We start from the raw sequence: 22,619 nt of genomic DNA, 5'->3' as shown, positions 1-22,619 counted from the left end.
TTAGGATGGGACGTGAAGGTGCCTCCCCTAGGCAGGGAACCTGCAGGCAGAACTTGGCAGGATGCGACTTGGGATTGAACCGTGGCACTGGCTTTAATACCCCAATTCGGGCAAACGCAGCATCCCCTTACCGTTCACCAAGTGGGCATCACTTCCCCAAACATGCCCCTCCTGCCGCACTGGGGCATTGGGGTCAGTGCTGACAGTCCGGAAGGCGCCCCCTACTGAGCCCCTCACCCCACGCCGTGCAGCAGAGCCCCCCCCAGCTCATGCCCCCTCCCTCCTCCCGCCCTGTCGTCTCCCTACATCTCCCCCCCATTACACCCTTCCTTCCTCTTTCTTCCCCTTTTCTTTTCACCTCTTCCCCGCGGCCTCCTGACCTCTCCGAGCACCACAAAAGCCCAGGCCTCGGCAGAGCTGGCGCTGCGGGAATGTTAATGAAGCCGCAGCACAAAGGGGGAAAAGACTTCGAAAAACCCTTAGAAAGGGCCCCTTTGAGACAGGCTGCTGCTGTGTGTGGCTCAGTGGGGAGGGGTTGGGGGGATGGGGATGGGGGGGGCTCTGAGAACCTCCCAACTTGCTGCCTAGGGGAGCCATGCCTGCCCCTTCCATTCATGCAGCTGAGAGGAGACTCATGCACTGGGGCTGGAGAAAGGGGGATGGGGATTCTTAGGGGGTGCAGGGCCCCTCCCTGTATAAAGGGGGTGCAGTGGGGGGAGAGGCTGTGTTTCTCATAGGGCCATGCTTTCCGTGTAAAGGGGGTGCAGGGGATGTGTGTGGGGGGCTGCATTTACCCATATGGCCATGCTTTCCATATAAAGGGGGTGCAGGGGGGCTGTGTTTCTGTAGGGCCCCACTCCCTGTGTTAAGGGGGTACTGCAGGGCAGAGGGGGACGGTCTCCCATGGACTTTAATCTTCATCCCTTCCTGTCCAGCCTCCCTGACACATGCATGGCAGATAAGCTGCTGCAGCCCATAGGGTGAAGTTCTCTGCCCCCGAGGTGTGGCTGGCCCCTGTGTGTGTGTGGGAGCGTCAGTTCCAACAGGGGAGCTGCTGGGGGTGGATGTGAGGGCAGAGACAGGGACCGTGCTTCTCCCCTAACCCCTTTGTAAACCACTGAGCAGAAGCGGGGCACTGGTTTTCAAAAGTGGCCCCAAGTTTTTGGTGCCTGGCTTGAGAAGTCTCTTTCAGGAGCTGAGCAACTCCTGAGGGGCCCCACTGGGGAGCTGCCAGTGGTGGGCCCTCTGGACAGCAGGCCCCCAGTGTCTAGAAGTGTCTGAAAATACAGACCCTCATGGCTACGAGCACAGAACACCCCCAGTCCTGCCATGGGGCTGAGCAGAGGGGCCCAGAGGCAGCTCTAGCTCTCTGCCCCCATACATCCCCTTGGATCTGTCCCTGGCCCCCTCCCTGCATCCCTGGGCAGAGTTAGTGCTCTCCAGCGCCTCACACCCAGCCCTACGCAACTCCCCTTGACTGCACAAAGACAAGGGGGCTTGTGATGAGGCCAGTGGGCTGAGGGGAGGAGGAAACGGCAGGCTGCACCCCAGCCCCTGTGCTGGGGAGTGGGGGGTCTGTGGAGGGCATACACAGCCAATTTGTCTGGCCCCAGGAAACCCTGGGGCCTGAAGAGAAGGGTCAGGAGAGAGAGAGGAACTCAGATACCAAAACTGATTGTGTGTGTGTGTGTGTGTGTGTGTGTGTGAGGAGAGAGAGTGTGAGTGTGTGTGTGTGTGGGGGGGGGGCAGTGAGACAGAGAGAGGAAATATGGGACAGATCTTGAGATGCCTGATTTACACCAGCTAGGGATCTGGCCCGCCTTGGCTCCAATGGAGCTGCGGTCGCCTGACACCAGCTGGGGGATCTGGCCCTATCTTTGTGTTTTCAGTTCGCTGCAGCCCGATGAGGAAGCAGCTCCCCCGGCTGGGGAAGAGGCCAAACTGCCTGAGAGTCGACACTAAGGTCCAGTGCTCTGTCCCAGCTCCTTCCTTGAGCTTTTCCTGGTGGGGCTAGAGAAGTGGGGGGAGGGGACCCACCCGGGTGTGAAAAGGCCAGAACTGCACATTCAAAGCCTTTTGGCTACACTTGCAGGCCAGCTGCTCCTGCGGGGGTGCAGGGAACCAGTGCACCTTAGCTAGGCAGGTGGATTGCTCTGTGCTCTAAGCCAAGAGCTTCTGGGGGCACAGCGTGGTGCGGTCAGCCTGATGGGCTGCATCTGGGTGTGTAATCATCGGGCAATCACAGACCCACATCTGGATAGGAGAGTAGGCGCAACTCAGGCATAAATCCCACCGAGATAGGTGAGTAGGATACAACACCAGCCCACATCTGGATTATGCCAATGTGCAGCGGCAGTGAAAAAAGCGAACAGAATGTTGGGAATCATTAAGAAAGGGATCGATAATAAGACTGAAAATATCATATTGCCTCTCTATAAATCCACGGTACTCTCACATCTTGAATACTGCATGCAGATGTGGTCGCCCCATCTCAAAAAAGATCTATTGAAATTAGAAAAGATTTAGAAAAGGGCATCAAAAATTATTAGGGGTATAGAACTGCTTCCGTATGAGGAGAGATTAATAAGACTGGGATTTTTCAGCTTGGAAAAGAGATGACTAAGGGGGGATATGATTGAGATCTATAAAATCATGACTGGTGTGGAGAAAGTACAGGACCTCATCCAGTCTAACCCCCTGCTCAAAGCAGTACCCATCCCCAATTTTTGCCCCAGATCCCTAAATGGCCCCCTCAAGAATTGAACTCACAACCCTGGGTTTAGGGGGCCAATGCTCAAACCACTGAGATATTCCTTCATATAAAGAGATATGATGTTATTTCTTCATATAACACACAGTTAGCCTGTGGCACTCCTTGCCAGAGGATGTTGTGAAGGCCAAGACTATACAAGGGTTAAAAAAAAGAACTAGATAAGTTCATGGAGGATAGGCCCAACAATGGCTATTAGCCAGGGTGGGCAGGGATGGTGTCCCTAGCCTCTGTTTGCCAGAAGCTGGGAATGGGCAGCTGGGAATGGATCACTTGATGATTCCCTGTTCTGTTCATTCCCTCTGAGGCACCTGGCATTGGCCACTGTTGGCAGACAGGATACTGGGCTAGATGGACCTTTGGTCTGACCCAGTGTGGCCGTTCTTATGTTCTTATGCCAGTTGTCAACAACATCTGGATTTGTGAGTATCATCACTACTAGCTCGGTTGCCCTACTGTGACAAAATAATGAGCCACATCTGGGTGTACAAATATGAGACAGTTGTGATTAACACCTGGATTGGTTATGAGACGACAGCCACAAACCAAATATGGATTAGTGTTTATGATACAACCATGAATCACATCTGGATGTTTGAATAGGGATACACTCAAAAACCACATTTGAGTTGGTGATTATGATGCACAATCATGAACCACAACTAGATTTGTGAACACGATACAATTGTGACTCACATTTGGGTCGGTTAATTGAGTGCAGGTGTAAACCACATCTGGATTGGTGGTTCTGACACCATCATAAACTACATCTGGATAAAAGAATAGGCTGTAATCACAAACATCTAGTTATCACTTGATCCAGCATCACATCGGGAGTTGCAAGTTAACCCGTCTGGACGAGTTAATACGGCACCCTGACTGCAATACCTCTGGTGGTGCTGGAGAGAGTTCCCCTTGGCAGCTGGGGGAGATTTGGCCACTGGCTGCTGCTGCGAGCTCTGTCTCAGAGGGAATAATCAGGCAGGAGGCGTTTTTGGAGCTGGCACAAACTAAAAGATTGATGAGGAAACTCTAGCAATTTGTTCCCAGTGGGCAGGGGAGGGAGGTGGGGGAAGATTTTGTTCCAGGAATGATAAAGGGGAAATCTGTACCCAGACTAACCCAAACTGCTACCAGGGAATTGAGAACCCCAGTGGGAGAACTTGAACCCCAGATACAAAATCTAGAACCCCTCCTCCCACTGAAATTTGAATCTATACCAAGAAGATCCTACACCTCTACCAGGAACCTAAAATCTACGCATGGCACCTATAAAATGGGATAGCTACTGCCCAATGAATAATCAAAAACACCAGTGGGGAAAATGGCTCAGAATGAACCCAACACTTTTCTAGGGAACCTAGAAAGCAGTGGGAGAATCTAGAGCACAGATGAACTGACCATCTTGAAGGAAATCTAGAACCCCAACAAGTAATCTATAGCCTCAATGGAGAATCTAGAAACCCAATGGGAAATCTATATCCAGAAGGTCCCCAACACTCTTCTATGGAACCTAGAACCGTAATGGGATAATTTAGACTCCCAGTGGAGAATCTTGAACCTAATGAGAAATCTATACCCAGAAGAACCCCAGTGACTAACCTAGAAACCCAGTGAGTAACCTAGAAAACAGACAGAGAATCCAAGAAGCTGAAAATAGAATAGGATTTATTAGGCCAGGAGAGAGAAGTGACTGCATGGAAGCAGAAGTGTTTCAAAGACGGCAGCTATGAATGAACCACATAAGATGCCCACATGATGGCAGCATGCCCTAAGCGTTGAGCAGGGGTTGATGTGCTTCTGGGTGAGACTCCAGTGGCTTTCAGCACACGGTCAGTGAGAATTGTTTGTAGTAGAATCATTCCAGAGATGACTCGGGTCTGTACAGAGCAGCTGCAGCACTGGGGAACATGCCCCGGAGTCTGACTCCTCTGTTTATTTCTATAGCATGTGTGAAGGCAACCTCCCGCACACACAGACTGTCCCATAATTGGGACACATCTCCACTGGTGCAAACCAGCATGACTCCAATTTACACCAGTTGAGGAGTGCTCTGTTTCTCTCACTCTCCATCCATCCAGCCACATACACTCTATCTATCCCCATACACTCCCTATCTATCTATTGACGATCCCCGGGTCCGACACACACCTACTGCAGAGTGAGATGTGCCTCATCCAGTGCACCAAATGCCCCAGTAACAAGTAAGTGGCTCAAACCAAACGCTCACTACACTCTCACAACCCCTCACATGGAACAATGAAAACGAGACAAAAACACCCTGCTAGCCCTGGGCAAACATTTGTCACAAAGTGATCACTCCATATCTAACCTCTCGGGACTCATCCTCAAAGGAAACCTGCATAGCCCCTGCAAAAGACAAGTCGGGGAGCTTAAATTCATGACTTTGTTACATACCAAAAATCATGGTCTTAATAAAGGCATCATCTTTATGGCTTCTTACACCAATCTGAACCCCACTAACCCTTCTTTTTTGTCCTATGACTGCAGGGGTGTTAACAGGCCACTTCACCTTGAAAGGGCTGAGACTATGTTAATTACTGGGGCTAAACAAGCTGTTCTACCTTCTGTTTCGCTGTGAGGCACTGACCTCAAGATGAGCTCTGTGTAGCTCGAAAGCTTTTCTCTGGCACCAAGAGGAGCTGGTCCAGTCAAGGCTATTACCTCACGCACCTTCGCTCTCTCTCCCCATGCACAATGCTCAGCCTACCCATCCATTCTCACACGCAGCATCCATCCAGCGCTCACTCATTCTTGCCGAGCCATTCAGCCCATGTATCTCCGTGCTGTGGTAGGTCTGAGTCTGGTGCTGTCTGCAGGGATACCCAGTTAGTCTCCAGAAGGGGGTCCATGACAGGGGATTGGAGGAACAGGGCCTTCTACCTCTGGTTTCTTTGCTCTGGTGGCTGAGTCACTTCCTGAATCCTAGAATCTCAGGGCTGGAAGGGACCTCAGGAGGTCATCTAGTCCGACCCCCTGCTCAAAGCAGGACCAATCCCCAAACGACTCGCTGCTCTTTCAGTTTTTCTGTGTCTCCTCCACACAGCGAGGGAGAGATTTCAGCATGCACCTCAGGTGTTTCCTCGCTGCCACTCTAGGTGGCTTTTGGGATAAGCATGGACTTCTCCTCAGACATATTTGCCCCTCTCGTAAGAAGTTCCTCCCACCTCCTTTGGCCCTTCCCAGGTCTCTGCAGGGAACAGAACGTGCTGACTGAAAGCACTGGGGGCTGGTTTTAATGCCGGGCAAATGCAGATTGGTGGGGCTCTCTCTTTGCTTTGTTTTTGGCCGTTCCTTCCCAGATTGCTGAACCTTTGCCAGGAGAACTGAAGACCGAGCTGGACAAGATCTCTCTCTATCACCAGCCTGCTGCTGGCTGATCACCTGTTAGCTTTTAGCAGCCAGTGTGAGGCTTCCAAAGCTGCTAAAGGGAGTAGAAAGGCCAATTCCCATGAACACAGGGACCTGGCAAGGTCAGGCTCCTGCCTGGCTTTCATACGCTCAGCTTAATGCAGTGCTGTGTGTTGGGGAGCCCTGCTGAGATTGCATGCACCAATGCAGCTGATCCTGCCATTCTTCTGCCTTCCAGCTCAGGCCCTCAGTGAGTCAGTGTCCCAGGTGCCCGCGGAGGTGATGCTGACAGAGTGGCAGAGCCTAACCCTGAGCTGTAACTTCTCCAGCAGCCGCTTCCAGCTGGATCTGTTTTGGTACTGGCAGCGCCGGGAGCAGCCACCCCAGCTTATCATGCGTGTCAACAACTACAGGCAGGAATCATCCCAGAGTGGGCACTTCTGGGCAGCGTGGCTTCCGCAGAACAACGTGGCTCCCCTCAGCATCCTGGGGGCAGCCCTGCAGAACAGCGCAGGTTACTACTGCACCGTGGCATCCACCCTGAGCTGAGAGCTCAGCGTCCCTGTGCAAAAAAGCCTGCCAGCCTCCCCATCCTGTGTTGGGCATGAGGCTCTGCTGAATGCAGTGGAGCTCTCTCTGCAGGCCATGGGGAGCCCAGCCTCCTGCTCTCCCAGAGATGACCAAGGTGTGTCCCTGGACCAGGTGTGATTCACCCAGACGTGCAAGACAGATGATAGCTCCCTCCCTCTAGCCACGCTTCCCTCTGAACTTTCCTTTCTTTGAGAGTGGTACCCCTCTGCGCAGTCTCTGACCGTCTCGCCAGACACTTGCCGTCCATTCCGCCTGGGACCTTACACAATCTCTGTGTGGCTGTCAGTGTGAGACCCCTTAATGGTTGTTTTGTTCCAGGTGTGAGGGCCCAGACCACTGTGCACCAGCCAGAGGGGCCGGTCACCATGAAGGAAGGGGACGGCTTCCAGATCAATTGCACATACCAAACTACCAACTTCTAGGGCTTGGCCTGGTACCAGCAACGGGAGGGAAAAACCCCAGGCCTGGTCTCATACCAGGTGGCAGCTGGTCAGGAGGAGCATGGGTGATTCACTGCTTTCCTCAGCACCACTGGGAAATACAGCTTCCTTCGCCTCAAGGAGACCTGGGTCTCAGACGCTGCCTCCTACCTGTGTGCTGTGAGAGACACACTGACTCCAGGGGCTTCCTGAGCCGTGCAGTATCTAGACAGGGGTGTGTATGGTGGGGGAATGGACTCCTCAGATCTCCCCTCCTGCTGAGAGTGGAGTTATCTCATGCTGCTGGCTGGGAACAGTGCAGAGGTTACTGGATTCAGGCCTCTACTCTGCCACAGACTTCCCCGGTGATCTTGGGCCAGCACTTAGCCTCAGTTCCCATCTGTCCAAGGGGAAAACAGCCAGGGGGAGGCAGGGCTGGGAGGATCAATCCGTGAAAGATTGGGAGGCACTTTGAGATCGCCCAAAGTGCTATATGAAGGAGAGGCGATGGTGTTATTAATGACCACTTGCAAAGGAACAGGAGGGCTGCTAGTTCCAGCATCATCTTGCTCAGTCTCATGCCTATGACTATGGCTGGCACCAGCTGCTTCCGAGGAAGGTGTAAGAGATCTTGCAGTGTAGGCCGAGGTGGGATAATTTTCCTCTGTGAAGGTTTCCTCCTGACCTCTAGCAGTCAGAGAGGGGCTCAAGCCCTGGAGCATGAGGTTGAATGTCCCTACCAATGTTTTCTGTCACTATTAAAACTCTGGCTATTCCAGAGCCTTATAGAGCTCAGGCTGTTTGGCGTATTGGAAAGGGGAATGAGAGAACCCTTCATCACACTGTAGAAACATCGGGTGCTGAAGGCCATTCAATCTGGTGGAGAAAGTCAGAACAAGACCCCAGGGCTAGAAGTTGAAGCCAGAGAAATTCAAATAAGAATAGGTTTCAGAGTAGCAGCCGTGTTAGTCTGCATTCGCAAAAAGAAAAGGAGTACTTGTGGCACCTTAGAGACTAACCAATTTATTTGAGCAATTGTTTAGTCTCTAAGGTGCCACAAGTACTTCAAACAAGAATTAAGCCCAGATTTCTAACACTGTGGGCAATTAACCGGAGGAATAAACTCTCAAGGGGAGGGGTGAATTCTCCATCTCTTGAGGCCTTCAGATCAAGGCCAGATGCCTTTGAACCTTCTTGTTCTCCTTCCTGGAAGATACTTTAATCCAGCACCATTTATTGGGCTCAGGGCAACTGGCTGAAATTCTCTGGCCCGTGTCATACAGCAGGTCAAAGTAGTTTGAATGGTCCCTCCTGGCTTTCAAACTCCTGGGGGTTGGAAGTGTTAACACCAGAACTAGAGATACCCCTGGGGCTCTGAAGTGTGGTCCCCAGAAGTCACCCAGCTGTGACTCACCCACCACCGAATACTCTCCCTTCTCCATCCAGAGATGTGCTTACAGACTGGGATCCTCCAAACAGCCTAAGGGAATTGGGCACTCAAATTTCATGGGAGCTGGGTGCCTGAAGCCTTTGCAAACCTCAGCCACAAACGCCTCCTAGGGTAACTCCCTCGTACACATATTTGACCAGTGTGCAGTGTTCAGACAGGCTGCTGGGGGGGCACTAAAGTCAGGTTTCAAACCAGCCTTTCTACACGTTTTGACTGGAAAAGGTAGGAGAAGGGGGAGAATCCTGACTGTTCAGAGCTGCAAACCTGCCGAGAGCAGAGAGCCGGGGGGTTTCTTTGTCTCTTCAATGCAATGACCGTCGTGGATGGTCTCCTGGTTTTCTCCCTCTGCGTCTCAGGTGGGTTTGTGGGGAAACTGCTGATAATAACTCCTGCTAGGTGAGCTGCTCATGGTCGATAAGTAGCTACAGAGGGTGAAGAGCTGTGAAAGCCGATGGCAGGCTCTTTAATTCAAATGGGATCCAACAACTGAGAGATGAAGCTAGCTAGACAAGTTTAGGCTGGATATAAAGGGACAATTTAGAATAGGGAGGGTGATTTGCTATTGGAACAACTTACCTTGGGAACCTGCTGGCGTCTCCATTGCTTGGGGTCTTTCTAAAAGCTAAGCTGTAGCTCACCCACTGTGCAGAAATCCCTGGGGAGAAAGGCTCTAGCCTGGGTTAAACAGGGGATCTCGATGCTCCTAGAGATCCTTTGAGGCCTTTACATCTCTGAATAGTCAAACCAGGGGACAAAATGTCATTTGTTTTCCTAGAAATCTGTTTAAAAAGCAAAGAAAGGTTCCATTAGAAATGATTACATAGTAAAACAGCAAACAACTACCTGCCAAAAACCAAATCCCAAACCCCAGCCAAACAAACCAACCCCCCAGTGAACCCAAACTAATCAACCAAAGAAACGCCTGGAAAAAATGAAAAGTGAAAACATTTCAGCTTGTGCCTTTTTGGCAGAAATCCCCCAAATTGGGCAGTGTGTCTGTGGGGAGAGCGCATTGGCATAGGACCGGGGTCTGCTGGGTTCCAGTCCCAGCTCCGCCCGCTGGGTGAGCTTTGGCAAGGCCTCTCTGGGCCTCACTTCCCCACCTGTAAAACAACCTTCTCTGTCAATCTTTTTGAGATTGATGCATGAAAAACACCATGTTAGAGCCAGGGGTTGTTAGAGGGAAAGGGGAAGCCTCTTATTCTGTCAAAAAACACTTTCTGTAGGAAAAAGAAGTTTCAAGAGGCTTTTTTGAGCCACCAGACGTGACATCTGAGCCACCAGAGGTGCATCAGTGGCGCTGTGACTGGGAGATTGCGGCCTGCCAAGGAGCGGGGAGGAGGCGAGAAGGGAATTCAGGGGGCAGTAGGGGAAGGCTACCAGGAGTGGGGTAGGGGTGTGATCTCTGGGCAAACAGCTTTGTACTGCCCTTTTCTCTTTCGCAGCCCCACTGGCCAGAGCCCAGTGCGGGGGTAAGGATAAGGTGACCCAGCCTCCTGCCATGCTGATGTCGTCTGCAGGGGAGAACGTCACCTTACTTTGCAGCTTCATGTCCATCTCCTCCACCCGCACTGTCATTTGGTATCGGCGGCGCCGGTCACATTCCCTGGAGTATTTGATTCATGGAGACACCCTGGGATTCACCGAGAGGGCGAATGAGGAGGAGACGTGTCTGCATCTCTGGGTGGCTAAGCAGCAAGGAGCAGCCCCTCCGAATATCTCTGCAGTCGGGTCTCAGACTCCGCTGTGTTCTTCTGCGTGCTGACTCCCACAGCCCTGCAGCCCTGCCCTTGCTCTGTTTGAGAATCGCTCAGCCCAGCCCCAGCCCCCTCCTCTGTGCATGATCCTCCCGACTTCCACAGCCCTCCATAACCCCATCCTGCCCCTGGGAAAGGACCTCCCAATCCCAAGCCCCCCCCCCCCCCCCCAGCCCTTTAGCCCTGCAGCCACTGCTGCCTCAAGCAAGGATCTCCCAGCCACAACCCACTCCCCTTGTACAAGAACCTCCCAGCCCAGCCCCCCACGCCGCCCCCGCCCGCACCTTTGAGAGCTCAGGGGTAGAGTCATGGCTATCTGAAGGGACAGGACAGTCTCAGAGTTGCACACTGGGAGTGACGTTCTCACCTGAGCACCAGGCCCCAGCTGCAGGACTCGCACCACCGAAGGCCTAAGAACACGGAGGCCCTGGGAATGCAGCTAGCCAGATAGAACAGAGAAGTTTTACAATTGCTGTATCTTTAATTGTGCATCGCTCTTGCTACCTCGGAGGAGATCAAAGGGGGCTGCTGTGCTGTCTCGCGACCAGCTCTTTCCTTGTTGCTCGCCGCTTTTGCAGCTCCACAGGGAAGAGGCTGGCAGGTGGCAGGGAGGTCTGCGACAGCTGCTCGGAAGCAGTTTGCTCTGTGCAGACAGGTGTTCGCGCTTGCAGAGGCAGCTGGGTGGCAGGCGTCAGTCACGGCTAGAAAGCACGAAACGCGATCACACTTTTCCTCAGCGCCAGTGTGGAAATCAGTGCTCTGAGCGTTGCCATGAAGGAATTCCTGCCTCTCCTGTCCCTACTCGGTGGGTAAGATTCTCCTTCTCTCGTCTTCATACATCCCCCAGCTAGGTGTGAAAAATCGGGACGGGGTGGGGGGTAACAGGCACCTATATAAGAAATAAAAGGATCCGATGAAGTGAGCTGTAGCTCACGAAAGCTTATGCTCAAATAAATTGGTTAGTCTCTAAGGTGCCACAAGTACTCCTTTTCTTTTTGCAAACACAGACTAACACAGCTGTTACTCTGAAACCTATATAAGAAAAAGCCCCGAATACTGGGACTGTCCCTATAAAATTAGGACATCTAGTCACCCTACCCCCGGGGGGGTCTGTCGATTTATCCACCTGTCTTCCCTCTCTCTCTCAAGCAGGGCACTTCTGACCACCTTTAGTATGGGTTAGAGGAGCTCATTCTTTGGGGTCAGTGTCTGTGCACCCCGGTTTTCTCTGTCCCTAGACAATTTGTGCATCACCGCCTCGGTGGCTGAGAGTCCTTCCTCTCTCACTTTCTGCCTCTCTTCCCACAGTGGCTCCGAGATGGGCTCTGGCCCAGATTTTCCAGCCCCCTTGGCTCACATACGTGGAAGAAGAAAGGATCTTGATCCCATGCAGCCAAAATGCCACCTCCCATGACATGATGTCTTGGTACAAACAGCCCCAGCAGGGCCAGGGGGCACCGAGCTTTCTAGGGATTGGGCATGACGGCTCCTCCACCGCCGGAGAATTCACCATGGCTGTGGACAAGGCCGCCCGCTCCACCAACCTCACCCGAGGTGGAGCCAGCCTGAGTGACGCCGGCATCTACTACTGCACCGTGAGAGACACAGCGAGGGGAACCCAAGTGCCAGCTGCACAGAAACCCACAGCCTGGCTTCCTGCTGGGCCCTCCTGAGCCAGCCCAGTGTTGGGTGCCCCTCGCTTCAAGTTAAAGTGCCTCTTCTGTTCAAAAGGCTTTTTTCAAAGTGCTCTAGAATCCGCATGCAGCGTCAGATCTGCTGGAAAACTGCTAGGAGAGATGGGAGGTAAGTCCACAGTGTGTGCGGGAAAGATGGGATCATTTGGACTAGAGGTTCCTGAGATATGACCTGGTCTTCAAAGTCTCACTTTTATTTGCACAGAACTAGGGGATAAACGACAGGCCCAGAAATTCAAAGGGAGTTGAGTGTCTAAGTCCCTTAGGCACTCCCAGCCTGTATGACTGGATCTCTCCTGTTCTCAGCTAGTGCAGACTGGTGCCAAGAACCAGCTCCAAAACCCAGTGATTTACAGCCAGACGGACTCTCTCAGCGGCGGAGGGTGGGGTCGGTTCTGCAAGCACCAGCTCTGAAGTGCACGCACAGACTCAGCTCCCAGGAGGGCTGACTGGATCCTCTGCCTTCCTGCCACTTTGCTGTGTACTTTTAGTTCTTGTCCTGGGGAAGGGAATGGGGTGTAGTGGTTAAAGTAGTGGGGCTGGGAGCCAGGATTCCTGGGGTTTTCCCTTGGTTCCGGGAGGGGAGTGGTGGCTGATTGGTTAGCATGGGTGTGTGGGTGGGTTTGAGAACCAGGACTCCTGGGTTCTATTCCCAGCTCTGCTGTGTGACCTGAGCCATGTTGCTCCCTGCCTCAGTTTCCCCCTCTGTAAAATGGAGATGATAACCTTTTCTTACCTCCTGGCACTACTGTAAGGACAAATCCATCAGTGTGCCTGAGCTGATAGGGGCCATGTAAACAGAGACAGAACTGGAAAAAGGTGGCAGAAAATGTCTTCTTTTGGTAGGAAGCTAAAATAATGAAAGAATAAAGGACTTAGCAAAATACTTTGGTCCTTGCCTGGCACAAATTCAGTAGGTTCCATTGCAGTCAATGGGATCTGGTCTGCCACAGTTCAGAGCTGATCACACCTGTATTCCCCCCTCCGTGGTCCAGCCAGGGCACCCATTCTCAGGCTGCCTGCTCCCAAGCCGTTACCTCTCTTGGGAGATGCACATCTCTCTTTCTCTTGACTGGGCTATTTCCAGGCCACTCAGTTCCCGGTCTACAAGGTGAATTCCCCAGCAAGGCACACTACCTCAGCAGGGCTGCTTTGCCTGATCCTCAGAGGCTATAAACAGTGCAATTTTCAACAGTTAAGTCACCACACTGCCCTTTATAAGCAAGCACATTTATTCTTAAGGTAAAAGCATTCCAGAGGACACAGATTAGAAACACGAAGAGAACCTACCTGCATGGGAGAAGCTTGCTAGAGAAGGGCTCCGGTAGGTGAACAGTTCTCCAGACCTCACCAAGGATTTTTTCTGGGGTCACAAGTTCATCATGGTCATTAGCTCAGAACAAGCACAAGCATGACAAGTTTAGTCCCTCCTTTATACAGTCTGGGTCTTTGGGAATAGGTGATTTGTAACCAGTGGGACTCTCTACAGGGCATCGCTTCAAGAGGCTGGGTTTTTGCTTAACTGGGGGAGTTACTTTTGCAAAACCCCCACCTACCAATCTCCTGGGGACACCCCTTAGCTTTAAAAGTTCCCATTGTTTGAAACCATCCTTTGATGTGCATAGCACTACCCTGGGAAGTGAGCAGGTCTCCCCACCACCCACAGTAAGTCATGAATGTTTGCATGTCTTAAAATGAACTCCTAAAATACTTGAACTTAATTCAGTGAGGTTTGCCCAGGACATTGCAGGCAATTGCCGTATCTGTCAAACAGTCTATAGCCGGTTTTTTCTCCCCTATCAAATAGTTCTAGAGCAGGGGTCAGCAACCTTTCAGAAGTGGTGTGCCAAGTCTTCATTTATTCACCCTAATTTAAGGTTTCGCGTGCCAGTCATACATGTTAACATTTTTAGAAGGTCTCTCTCTATAATGTATAACTAAACTATTGTTGTATGTAAAGTAAATAAGGTTTTAAAAATGTTTAAGAAGCTTAATTTAAAATTAAATTAAAATGTAGATCTTATCACTTTAGTGTGATCCTTGCCTTTGCTTTTCCTTGCTGAGTTTTCCAATGTCTGGCAGGTATTTGGATACTTTAAGCTGCACGCAGGCTTCTGAGTGATCAGTTGTTAACCGGCTCCGAGAGGGACAGAGGACAGATTTCATGTGTGAAAATATCTGTTCACATAGGTATGTGCATCCAAATGCTGAAAGCATTGCAAACGCAATTTTCTTCAGTCAGTTAAATTTCACTGGCAGGGACGTCCAGCAGATCAGAACAGAGGCCCCATGATCTCTCTCGGTAGCTTCAAGTTCACACCGCAGATCTTCAAACTTTGATGCCCACAATTCTGAGCTTTTTAACTGAATGAGCTGCATTTTGAAATCTTCAACACCCATCCACTGAAATACAGACAAATCCAAGTTGCTTTCATTGAACTTTTCAGGTTTAATTAGAAAAGAAAGCATTGGGCCAAATCGCTGGAAATCTTGAAACCTGTCAGAAAATTCAGATTCCAGTTCTTGCATGTACATTCCAATCTCATCGATGCTGACAGTGCAATGTGTCGATAGCTCTTCTATGTGTTGGAAGTAGCGGAAAGTCAAAGTTTGAATAGCCCGAGAAAAAACTGCTAAACAACAAATGCCTTCCAGGCTTCATAAAGATCCAGAACCGTTTGCCCTGCACCCTGGAGACGGAGGTTGAGTTCGTTTAGGTGAGCGGTGATGTCAGTTAGAAAAATGAGCTTACACAGCCAGGAGTTTTGGGGGCTCTCGGCCCAGTGCTGTTTGCTCCAACTTTCCCCCTCCACAACTTCACTGCCCACTGGCGTCTCTCATCTTCTTCTCCCACTCAGTGAAATGGAAAGGAAAGGCGAGGGAAAGGGGTGAGGGGACAAGGTAGGGAGAAGAAGATGAGAGACGCCAGTGGGCGGTGAAGTTGTGGAGGGGGAAAGTTGGAGCAAACAGCACCGGGCCGAGGAAGTCCAGTGAAACCATGGGAAGGTCTCCGAATTCCCAGAGCTCCCTGCTTTGGCTTCTTCTGGAATTCACTATGGCTTGCAGAAAACTCTGTGCCTGGGGAAAACATTTCATACTTAAAAAAAAGTCACGTCCCTGGTGATTTAATTAGGGGACGGTGCACAGGTCTCCCAACAGCTCACTCTTTCAACCAGCCCCCAGCCTGGAGGCTGAGCGAAGCAGACGGTCCTATATCTGACAGGAGACAGCATCACACTAGGCTGGGAACTCGGGAACAGCTGCCAAGCCAGGATGCAGAGATGAGAGGAAATCCTGAAGCTGCTTGGGCGCCTCTAGCTCCGCAGGTAAATATGCTGCCTTCCAAAGGCAGAGCAGGGGATTTTAACCAGCCCTGTGGTTTGGGATTTATTATTAATGGGTCGGATGCCCAGCTGACATAACTTGGCCACCGCTCCATTGCAGCGAACATGCGCTGCTGATTTACACAGCCGGGGAGCTGGCTCCGTCATTCATTTGTACCATGGTGGTACCTAGAAGTGTCCATGATACCAGAACTCATTAGGCCAGGTGCTGCACAGCCACACAAGGAAGGAGGCCGTGCCCTGAATGGCTGCCATTGTCAAAGACCTGTCACCCCACACTCGAACCATAACCGTCATCCTCACTCTAACTCTGTATGCTCCTTCGCAAATCAGCCATGGGGGAAATTTTCCTTGAACCCCTGCAGAAGAGGCTGGCTCATTCCCCGTCCTTGTTGGAGGAAGTCTCGGGTGGCTGGGGAAGCGTGCTATATGGAGGACTGCCTTGCCAGCTGGTTCCCATAAGCGGATTTCAGTGGGAGCTGCACTGACTCGGAGCAGCTAAGGCTCTATTCTAGTGTGGGTGGGAACAGGGTCTCTGGCGTCTCCCCTGGCCTCTGCCAGGAACGCTGGGCGCATCATGAGGCCAACGTCTTCACAAATGTCCACTGATTTCGGGCCCTACGTGGGCCACGGACAGCCTGACAGTCAGAGGCTCCCAGCTGCTCCCCAGCTCAAGAGTGTGCAGCTGAGCATCCTCTTCTGCCAGCCTAGCTGGGATTTCCCAGCAAACCTGAGCACCTAGCTCCCTTTGGTTCCTAGGAAAACCTCAGCTCATGGTTTATAAAGCGGTTGAAGATCCTTGGATGGAACAGGCTGTAGAAATAGCCAGCCAGAGACTCAGCCAGTGTCAATCAGTGCAGCTCTGCTGCCTCTTGCGTGTCTGCACTGACTCACATGAGCTGAAGGGCTGGCCAGCAGATCACTGGAGTATTGTACGTTAGATTGTGCTAAGCTCTGTGGTGAAGATGAATAGAGACATTTGCTACTAACGACTGGAAATGTGCAGCTGTCTGGGTGCATTGTCAGGAAAATTCAGGATCCCCAAAGATTCCTGAGAAGAGACTCAAACTTACTTTCTTTCTTTCTTTCTTTCTTTCTTTCTTTCTTTCTTTCTTTCTTTCTTTCTTTCTTTCTTTCTTTCTTTCTTTCTTTCTTTCTTTCTTTCTGTTAATAGGAGCATGAATCTGTGGAGCTTTCTGACAGGGATTCAGTTAAGGAGGCTGCAGTTTTACTCAGCCCACCTCTGCACTAGATCAGGTAAATCCCCTTATGTCATGGCAAAACCAATAGAGCCAGAGTTACTAGGCTGGGGCCAGATTCTCCACTCTGGCACACTGGTAAGCCAGCAGTGAATCAGTATCTTGATGGGTCATCAGAGCTGTTTGTGTGTCCAATGCATTGGGCACGAATTTACTCCTTTTCCCTCTCTGTTGGGATCTGAATGACAAGCAAGGAACAGAACATTCACATCCAACAAATACTGAACACATTTTCTGTAGAGCTTTCCTGTAGCAATCGGGGAGTATTAATGCCATTGTACAACGCACTGGCAAGACCTCATCTGGAATACCGTGTCCAATACTGGTTACTCATGGTCAAGAAAGACGAAATCAAATTATAACAGATGCAGAGAAGGGCTGCTAAGATATCCCGGGAATAGAGAACTGATTTTAGGAGAGGAGGCTCAAAGAGCTGGGTTTGTGTCATAACCATACAGCTACGGGTAGCCTAGAATTCCTCCTTACCTGTAAGGGATTAAGAAGCTCAAATAACCTGGTTGGCATCTGACCAAAAGGACCAATGGGGAAAGAAGATACTTTCAGATCCTGGGGGTGGGGGAAGGCTTTGTTTTGTGTGTTCTCTTGGGGAGCAGAGAAGCATCGGGTCAGAAAACTCCTTGTCCTACAAACCATCCTAAAAGTCTCTCATATTACAAAAATTGTAAGTAAAAGCCAGGCAAGGTGTGTTAGATTATCTTTTGTTTTGCTTGTGAATTTTTCCTTTGCTGGAGGGAGGTTTATTCCTGTTTTTGGTAACTTTGAAACTAAGCCTAGAGGAAGTTCTGCTGTGTTTTTGAATCTTTTGTTACCCTGTAAAGTTATTTTCCATCCTGATTTTACAGAGATGCTTCTTACCTTTTTTTAAAATAAAATTCTTCTTTTAAAGAACCTGACTGATTTCTCTATTGTCCTAAGACCCAGGGGTTTGGGTCGGTGATCACTTTGTAACCAATTGGTTAGGATATTATTTTCAAGCCTCACCAGGAAAGGGGGTGTAAGGGCTTGGGGGGATATTTTGCAGGAATAGGAACGCCAAGTGGTCCTTTCCCTGATTCTTTGTTAAATCACTTGGTGGTGGCAGCGTACCCTCCAAGGGCAAAGAATTTGTGCCTTGGGGAAGTTTTAACCTAAGCCGGTAGAAATAAGCTAAGGGGGTCTTTCATGCGGGTACCCACATCTGTACCCTAGAGTTCAGAGTGTGGAGGGAACACTGACAGCATGTTTAGCAAAATCAAGGCTGAGAAAGGAACTGATTTTGCTCTGTAAATACATCAGGAGGGTAAATACCAGGGAGAGAGAAGAGCTACTGAAGCTAAAGGACAAAGTTGGCACCAGAACAAATGGGGATAAACTGGCCACACATAAATTTATGCTGGAAATGAGAAGAAGGTTTCCAACCATCAGAGGAGAGAAATTCTGGAATAGCCTCCCAGTAGGAGTGGGGCAAACAAGCTAGTGAGCTTGAAGATGGAGTTTGATAAATTTACAAATGGGATTACAAATGGGTTGCTTGTAATAGTATGGAAAGGACTTCATGACTCAGGAAGTCCCTTCCAGTCCAATCTGCCTATGTTCTGGAAATTCCAAGTTCTTTCGTCTGATTGCATCTCCTAGTGGAATGGTGATTTTTTAAAAATAGTCCCTAGATGTATAGATGTTAAACCGAGAAGGGGCAATTTGGTCACCTTGTCTGACCTCCAGCATAACCCAGGGCAGGAGGTTTCACCCAGGCACTTGGGTGGTGGAGTGAATTCCCCCCGTCCATTACTGAATCCAGTAACTGAGCACTTGTGTTATAAAGCTCTTGGAAGGGTTAGTTTTTTGTCAGTAAATGTTGGTGAACACTGATTTAATCGTACACACAAACTGACAAAAATATCTCCATCGGAATATAATCAAAATTTAGCTAGGCAAAGTAAGAAAGATGTTGCTTGAACACTTATTAGAGTTTAGTTGAAGGAGATTTACTTTGTATATTTTGACATGTGATGTTGACAATTTGTGTTAAGGGTTATAAAGCTTTAACTTTTTATAGCACAGCGTCAAATAATTATTGTCTGACACCTCCATAATTTCCCACAACTGCGAACATTTAAATAGATAAAAATAGAAACAAATGTTTAAAAATAGAATATGGATATTATCTGTTGAAATTATAAAAAATCTAATTCTGCCCTGGAGGATAGATTCATGGATTTTAAGGGTTAAAGAGGCCATTTTGATCACCCAGTTTAACCTCCTGCATAGCTTAGACCAGAGAATTTCACCCCTGGGATTCCCGAGTCGAGTCCAGTAACTAGGTGTTGGATTGGAGTGAATCCTCGAGAAAGTCTTCCCTTATTGGTTTACAGATTCCAGGCGTGGAAAATCTGGTAATTTGGTAAATTATCTCAATGGCCTGTTAACTTTTTGTAACCATAGTTCCTGTCTGAATCGGTCTAGCTTCAGCCCACAGCCACTGGATCTAGTGCTGCCTTTGGCTGCTAAAGGAAAGCACCCTCTGTTATTAGAGATCTCTTCACCAAGCAGGTGTTTATAGACTGGAATCAAGTCACCTACATGTAAATGTCTACACCTAGGAACAAAGAATGTGGGCCAAACATACAGGATGGGGGACTCTGTCCTGGGAAGCAGGACCCTGAAAAAGATTTGGGTGTCATGGTGGATAATCAGCTGAACAGGAGTTCCCAGGGCAACATTGTGGCCAAAAGGGCTAATGTGATCCTGGGCTGCATGGACAGGGGAATCCTGAGTAGGAGCAGAGAGGCTATTTTGCCTCTGTATTTGGTGCTGGTGCTACAGCTGCTGGAATCCTGTGTCCGTTCTGGTGCCCACAATTCAAAAGGATGTTGATAAAGTGGAGAGGGGTCAGAGAAAAGCCACGAGAATGATTAAAGGATGAGAAAACCTGCCCTATTGTGAGCGACTCAAGCAGCTCAATCTATTTAGTTGAGCAAAGAGAAGGTTACAGTCTCTAAGCACGTACACGGGGAACATCTGTTTAATAGTGGGCTCTTCAGTCTAGCTGAGGAACACCTAACATGATCCAATGGCTAGAAGTTGAAGATGGACAAATTCAGACCGGAAATAAGGCATACATTTTGAACAATGACGGTGATTAACCATTGGAACAATTTACCAAGGATCATGGTAGATTCTCCATCAGCAGCAATTTTAAAATCGAGACTGTATGTTTTTCTAAAAGATCTGCTCCAGGAATTATTCTGGGGAAATTCTGTGGCCTGTGTTATACAGGAGGTCAGATGAGATGATCACAGTGGCTCTTTCTGGCCTTGGAAACTGATCTGTGAATCTATAAACCTCTTAACCTTCTCGTCAGCAAGCTGAATAGACCCAGCACTTCCCCTTCTCTCTCTTTGTAAGGTGGAAAGACACGGACATACTTGAGGTGCTATTCTGAGCCCACGGTGTGTAGGGTAGAGATGTGTGTCTCTGTGCGAATGGCTTATGTACAATGATTTATTGGTTGTCTTGTGTGTGGACTGGGTTGTTGGGTCTAATGACTGTGTGTAGAGATCCTTGCTATTAACCAGACATCAGTGTCCGCAACAGTTTTATCTGGCTAATGGTTTCTTTCCTTCTTTCTCCTCCACACGCAGGCTGTGATTTCCAAGGGAGGCCAAGGGAGTGAGGCACTGCAAACGTCAATGGGAGCTGGGCACTCTCTTTTTAAAAAAACCGCCTGTAGAGCAAGTGTTTCAAATCCCCCCCAGGGAATCGGATGCCCCCATCCACTCATTTTGAGTGTCCAGATCCCTTAGCTGGCTTTGAACCTCCCCCGTGCCCAGGCTCTGAACGTCTTGCCCCCAGATCCCAGCGAAGAGCTCTGCTCGGCACACGTCCCCGTGATTCCCTGCCTGGTACAGCGCGTGGATCTCCCCCGCAGAGCCTGCTGCATGGATGGGGAGAATGTCACCATGGTAATGCACTTTGTATTGCTCAGCCTCTCCGAGAGCTGGGAGCTGCCGCTGGCCCTCTTTGCCCTCTTCTCCAACACTTACCTGCTCATCCTGGTGGGGAACGTCCTCATCATGGTGATGGTGTCCAAAGACTGGCGCCTCCACACCCCCATGTACTTTTTCCTGGGGAACCTCTCCTTCATTGACCTCTGGCACGCCTCGGTCTCGGCCCCCAAGATGTTGGCTGATCTCCTCTCGGTGGAGAAGACCATCTCCTTCGGGGGGGCTGCGTGGCCCAGCTTTTCTTCCTCCACCTCTGCACCTGTGCCGAGATCTTCCTCCTGACCGTCATGGCCTACGACTGCTACGTGGCCATCTGTCACCCGCTGCAGTACCCCACGCTCATGAGCATGTGAGCCTGCACCTGGCTGGTGGGGGGCTGTGGTCTGGAGCCAACCGTCCACTCCCTGGTGCAGACAGTGCTCACCGTCCGGCTGCCCTACTGTGGCCCCAACATCATCAATAGCTTCTTCTGCGACGTGCTGCCTGTCATCAAACTGGCCTGCACTGACACCTACCTGAGGGGGTGCTGATCGTCTCGAACAGCAGCATGATCTCTCTTACCTGCTTCCTGGCCCTGCTAGGCTCTGACCTGGTGATCCTGGTCTCTCTGTGGAGCCAGAGCGCTGAAGGACGGCACAAAGCGCTCTCCACCTGCGCTTCCCACTTGGCGGTGGTGGGGTTGTTCTTTGGGCCCTGCATCTTCATCTACATCCACCCTGCCACCAGCTTCTCGCTGGACAAGGTTGTGTCAGTTTTCTACACAGCGGTGACACCAGTGCTCAGCCCGGTGATCTACACCCTGAGGAACCAGGAGGTGAAGGGGGCCATGAGGAAGCTGAGGGAGAGACAGGTCTTCTCCCGGGGGAAATAGGGTAATGTCCAGACAGATGGGGTCCATATGGAGGAGAACCCTCCAAGGTAGGAATGGACCAGTGCATGGGGAAATGGGGTCCAGAGGGATGGATTGGAAGACACACAAACACACACACACACACACACAAATACACAAACATTAACACATTTTTTCTTTACTGTGGTTACCAACAACAATAAAGCTGAGCGGATGTAAGTCCAAGGGAATGTAACAACAAAGCAGGAAGGGAAGGAAAGCTCTCCTGGGTCCTGGACACAGAGTCCGATGCACTGAGCACATGCTATCGGCTGATATTATCCCTGGGCTTAACTGATCCAAAGGCCCAAGCTCGCATGATTAAAGTTACTTTGCAAGAGTCCTTTTTTCTCTGTACTTCTTCTTTAAAGTTCTGTGGAGCTGTGGAATTCTCCTCCGCGCATTCTCTGTTCCCCTCCATATTTCACCAGGAGTTAGAAGAGATTTTACTTTGGAATCTGTCACACCATTAGGTCAGGTGCTGCTCAATAGAGCACGTGGGGAGCCCAGGGCTGGCCTAGCAGGGGACTATGGGTTGGGATTGAGGGACACTGACGGAGCTGGAGGGTGTGGGGAGTGCAGGGAGGCTGTGGGTTGGGATAGAGGGGCACCAGCAGAGCTGAGTGAGTGGGGTCTCAGAACTAGTCACATGTGACCATAGATGTCTGAGTTTACCAAGGGTCACTCAGTGGAATATTTTGCAATAGGACCTGGGAGTCCTATCGCCCAGCCCTGCTGCTCTATCCCAGTGGTTCTCAACCTTTCCAGATGACTGTTCCCCTTTCAGGGGTCTGATTTGTCTTGCGTACTGCCAAGTTTCACCTCACTTAAAAACGACTCGCTTACAAAATCAGACCTAAAAATACAGACATGTCACAACACACTCATACTGAACAATGGCTGACTTTCTCATTTGTACCATATCGTTATAAAATAAATCAACTGGAATAGAAATATTGTATTGACATTTCACTGTATGGTGTGTATAGAGCAGCATAAGCAAGTCATTGTCTGTTTGAAATTTTAGTTTGTACTGGTTTTGCTAGTGCTTTTTCTGTAGCCTGTTGTAA

The 22,619-nt window shown here is 50.1% G+C and overlaps 1 protein-coding gene and 1 gene segment (V, D, J or C); both read left to right on the top strand.

Annotated features, from left to right (window-relative positions):
- Positions 1–10,949: 10,949 nt before the first annotated feature.
- On the top strand, positions 10,950–12,032 carry LOC122462623. The segment is given in 2 exon segments: positions 10,950–11,164; positions 11,668–12,032. Coding segments are annotated over 2 exon segments (399 nt in total).
- Positions 12,033–20,594: 8,562 nt separating this feature from the next.
- LOC102934220 (olfactory receptor 1509) lies at positions 20,595–21,531 on the top strand. The gene is given in 3 exon segments (XM_027833574.2): positions 20,595–20,876; positions 20,879–21,176; positions 21,179–21,531. Coding segments are annotated over 3 exon segments (933 nt in total).
- Positions 21,532–22,619: the final 1,088 nt, after the last annotated feature.

Source organism: Chelonia mydas, chromosome 13 (genome assembly GCF_015237465.2).
Source record: "Chelonia mydas isolate rCheMyd1 chromosome 13, rCheMyd1.pri.v2, whole genome shotgun sequence".
Taxonomy (NCBI): Eukaryota; Metazoa; Chordata; order Testudines; family Cheloniidae; genus Chelonia; species Chelonia mydas.
This window is presented reverse-complemented; position numbering and strand designations above follow the sequence as displayed.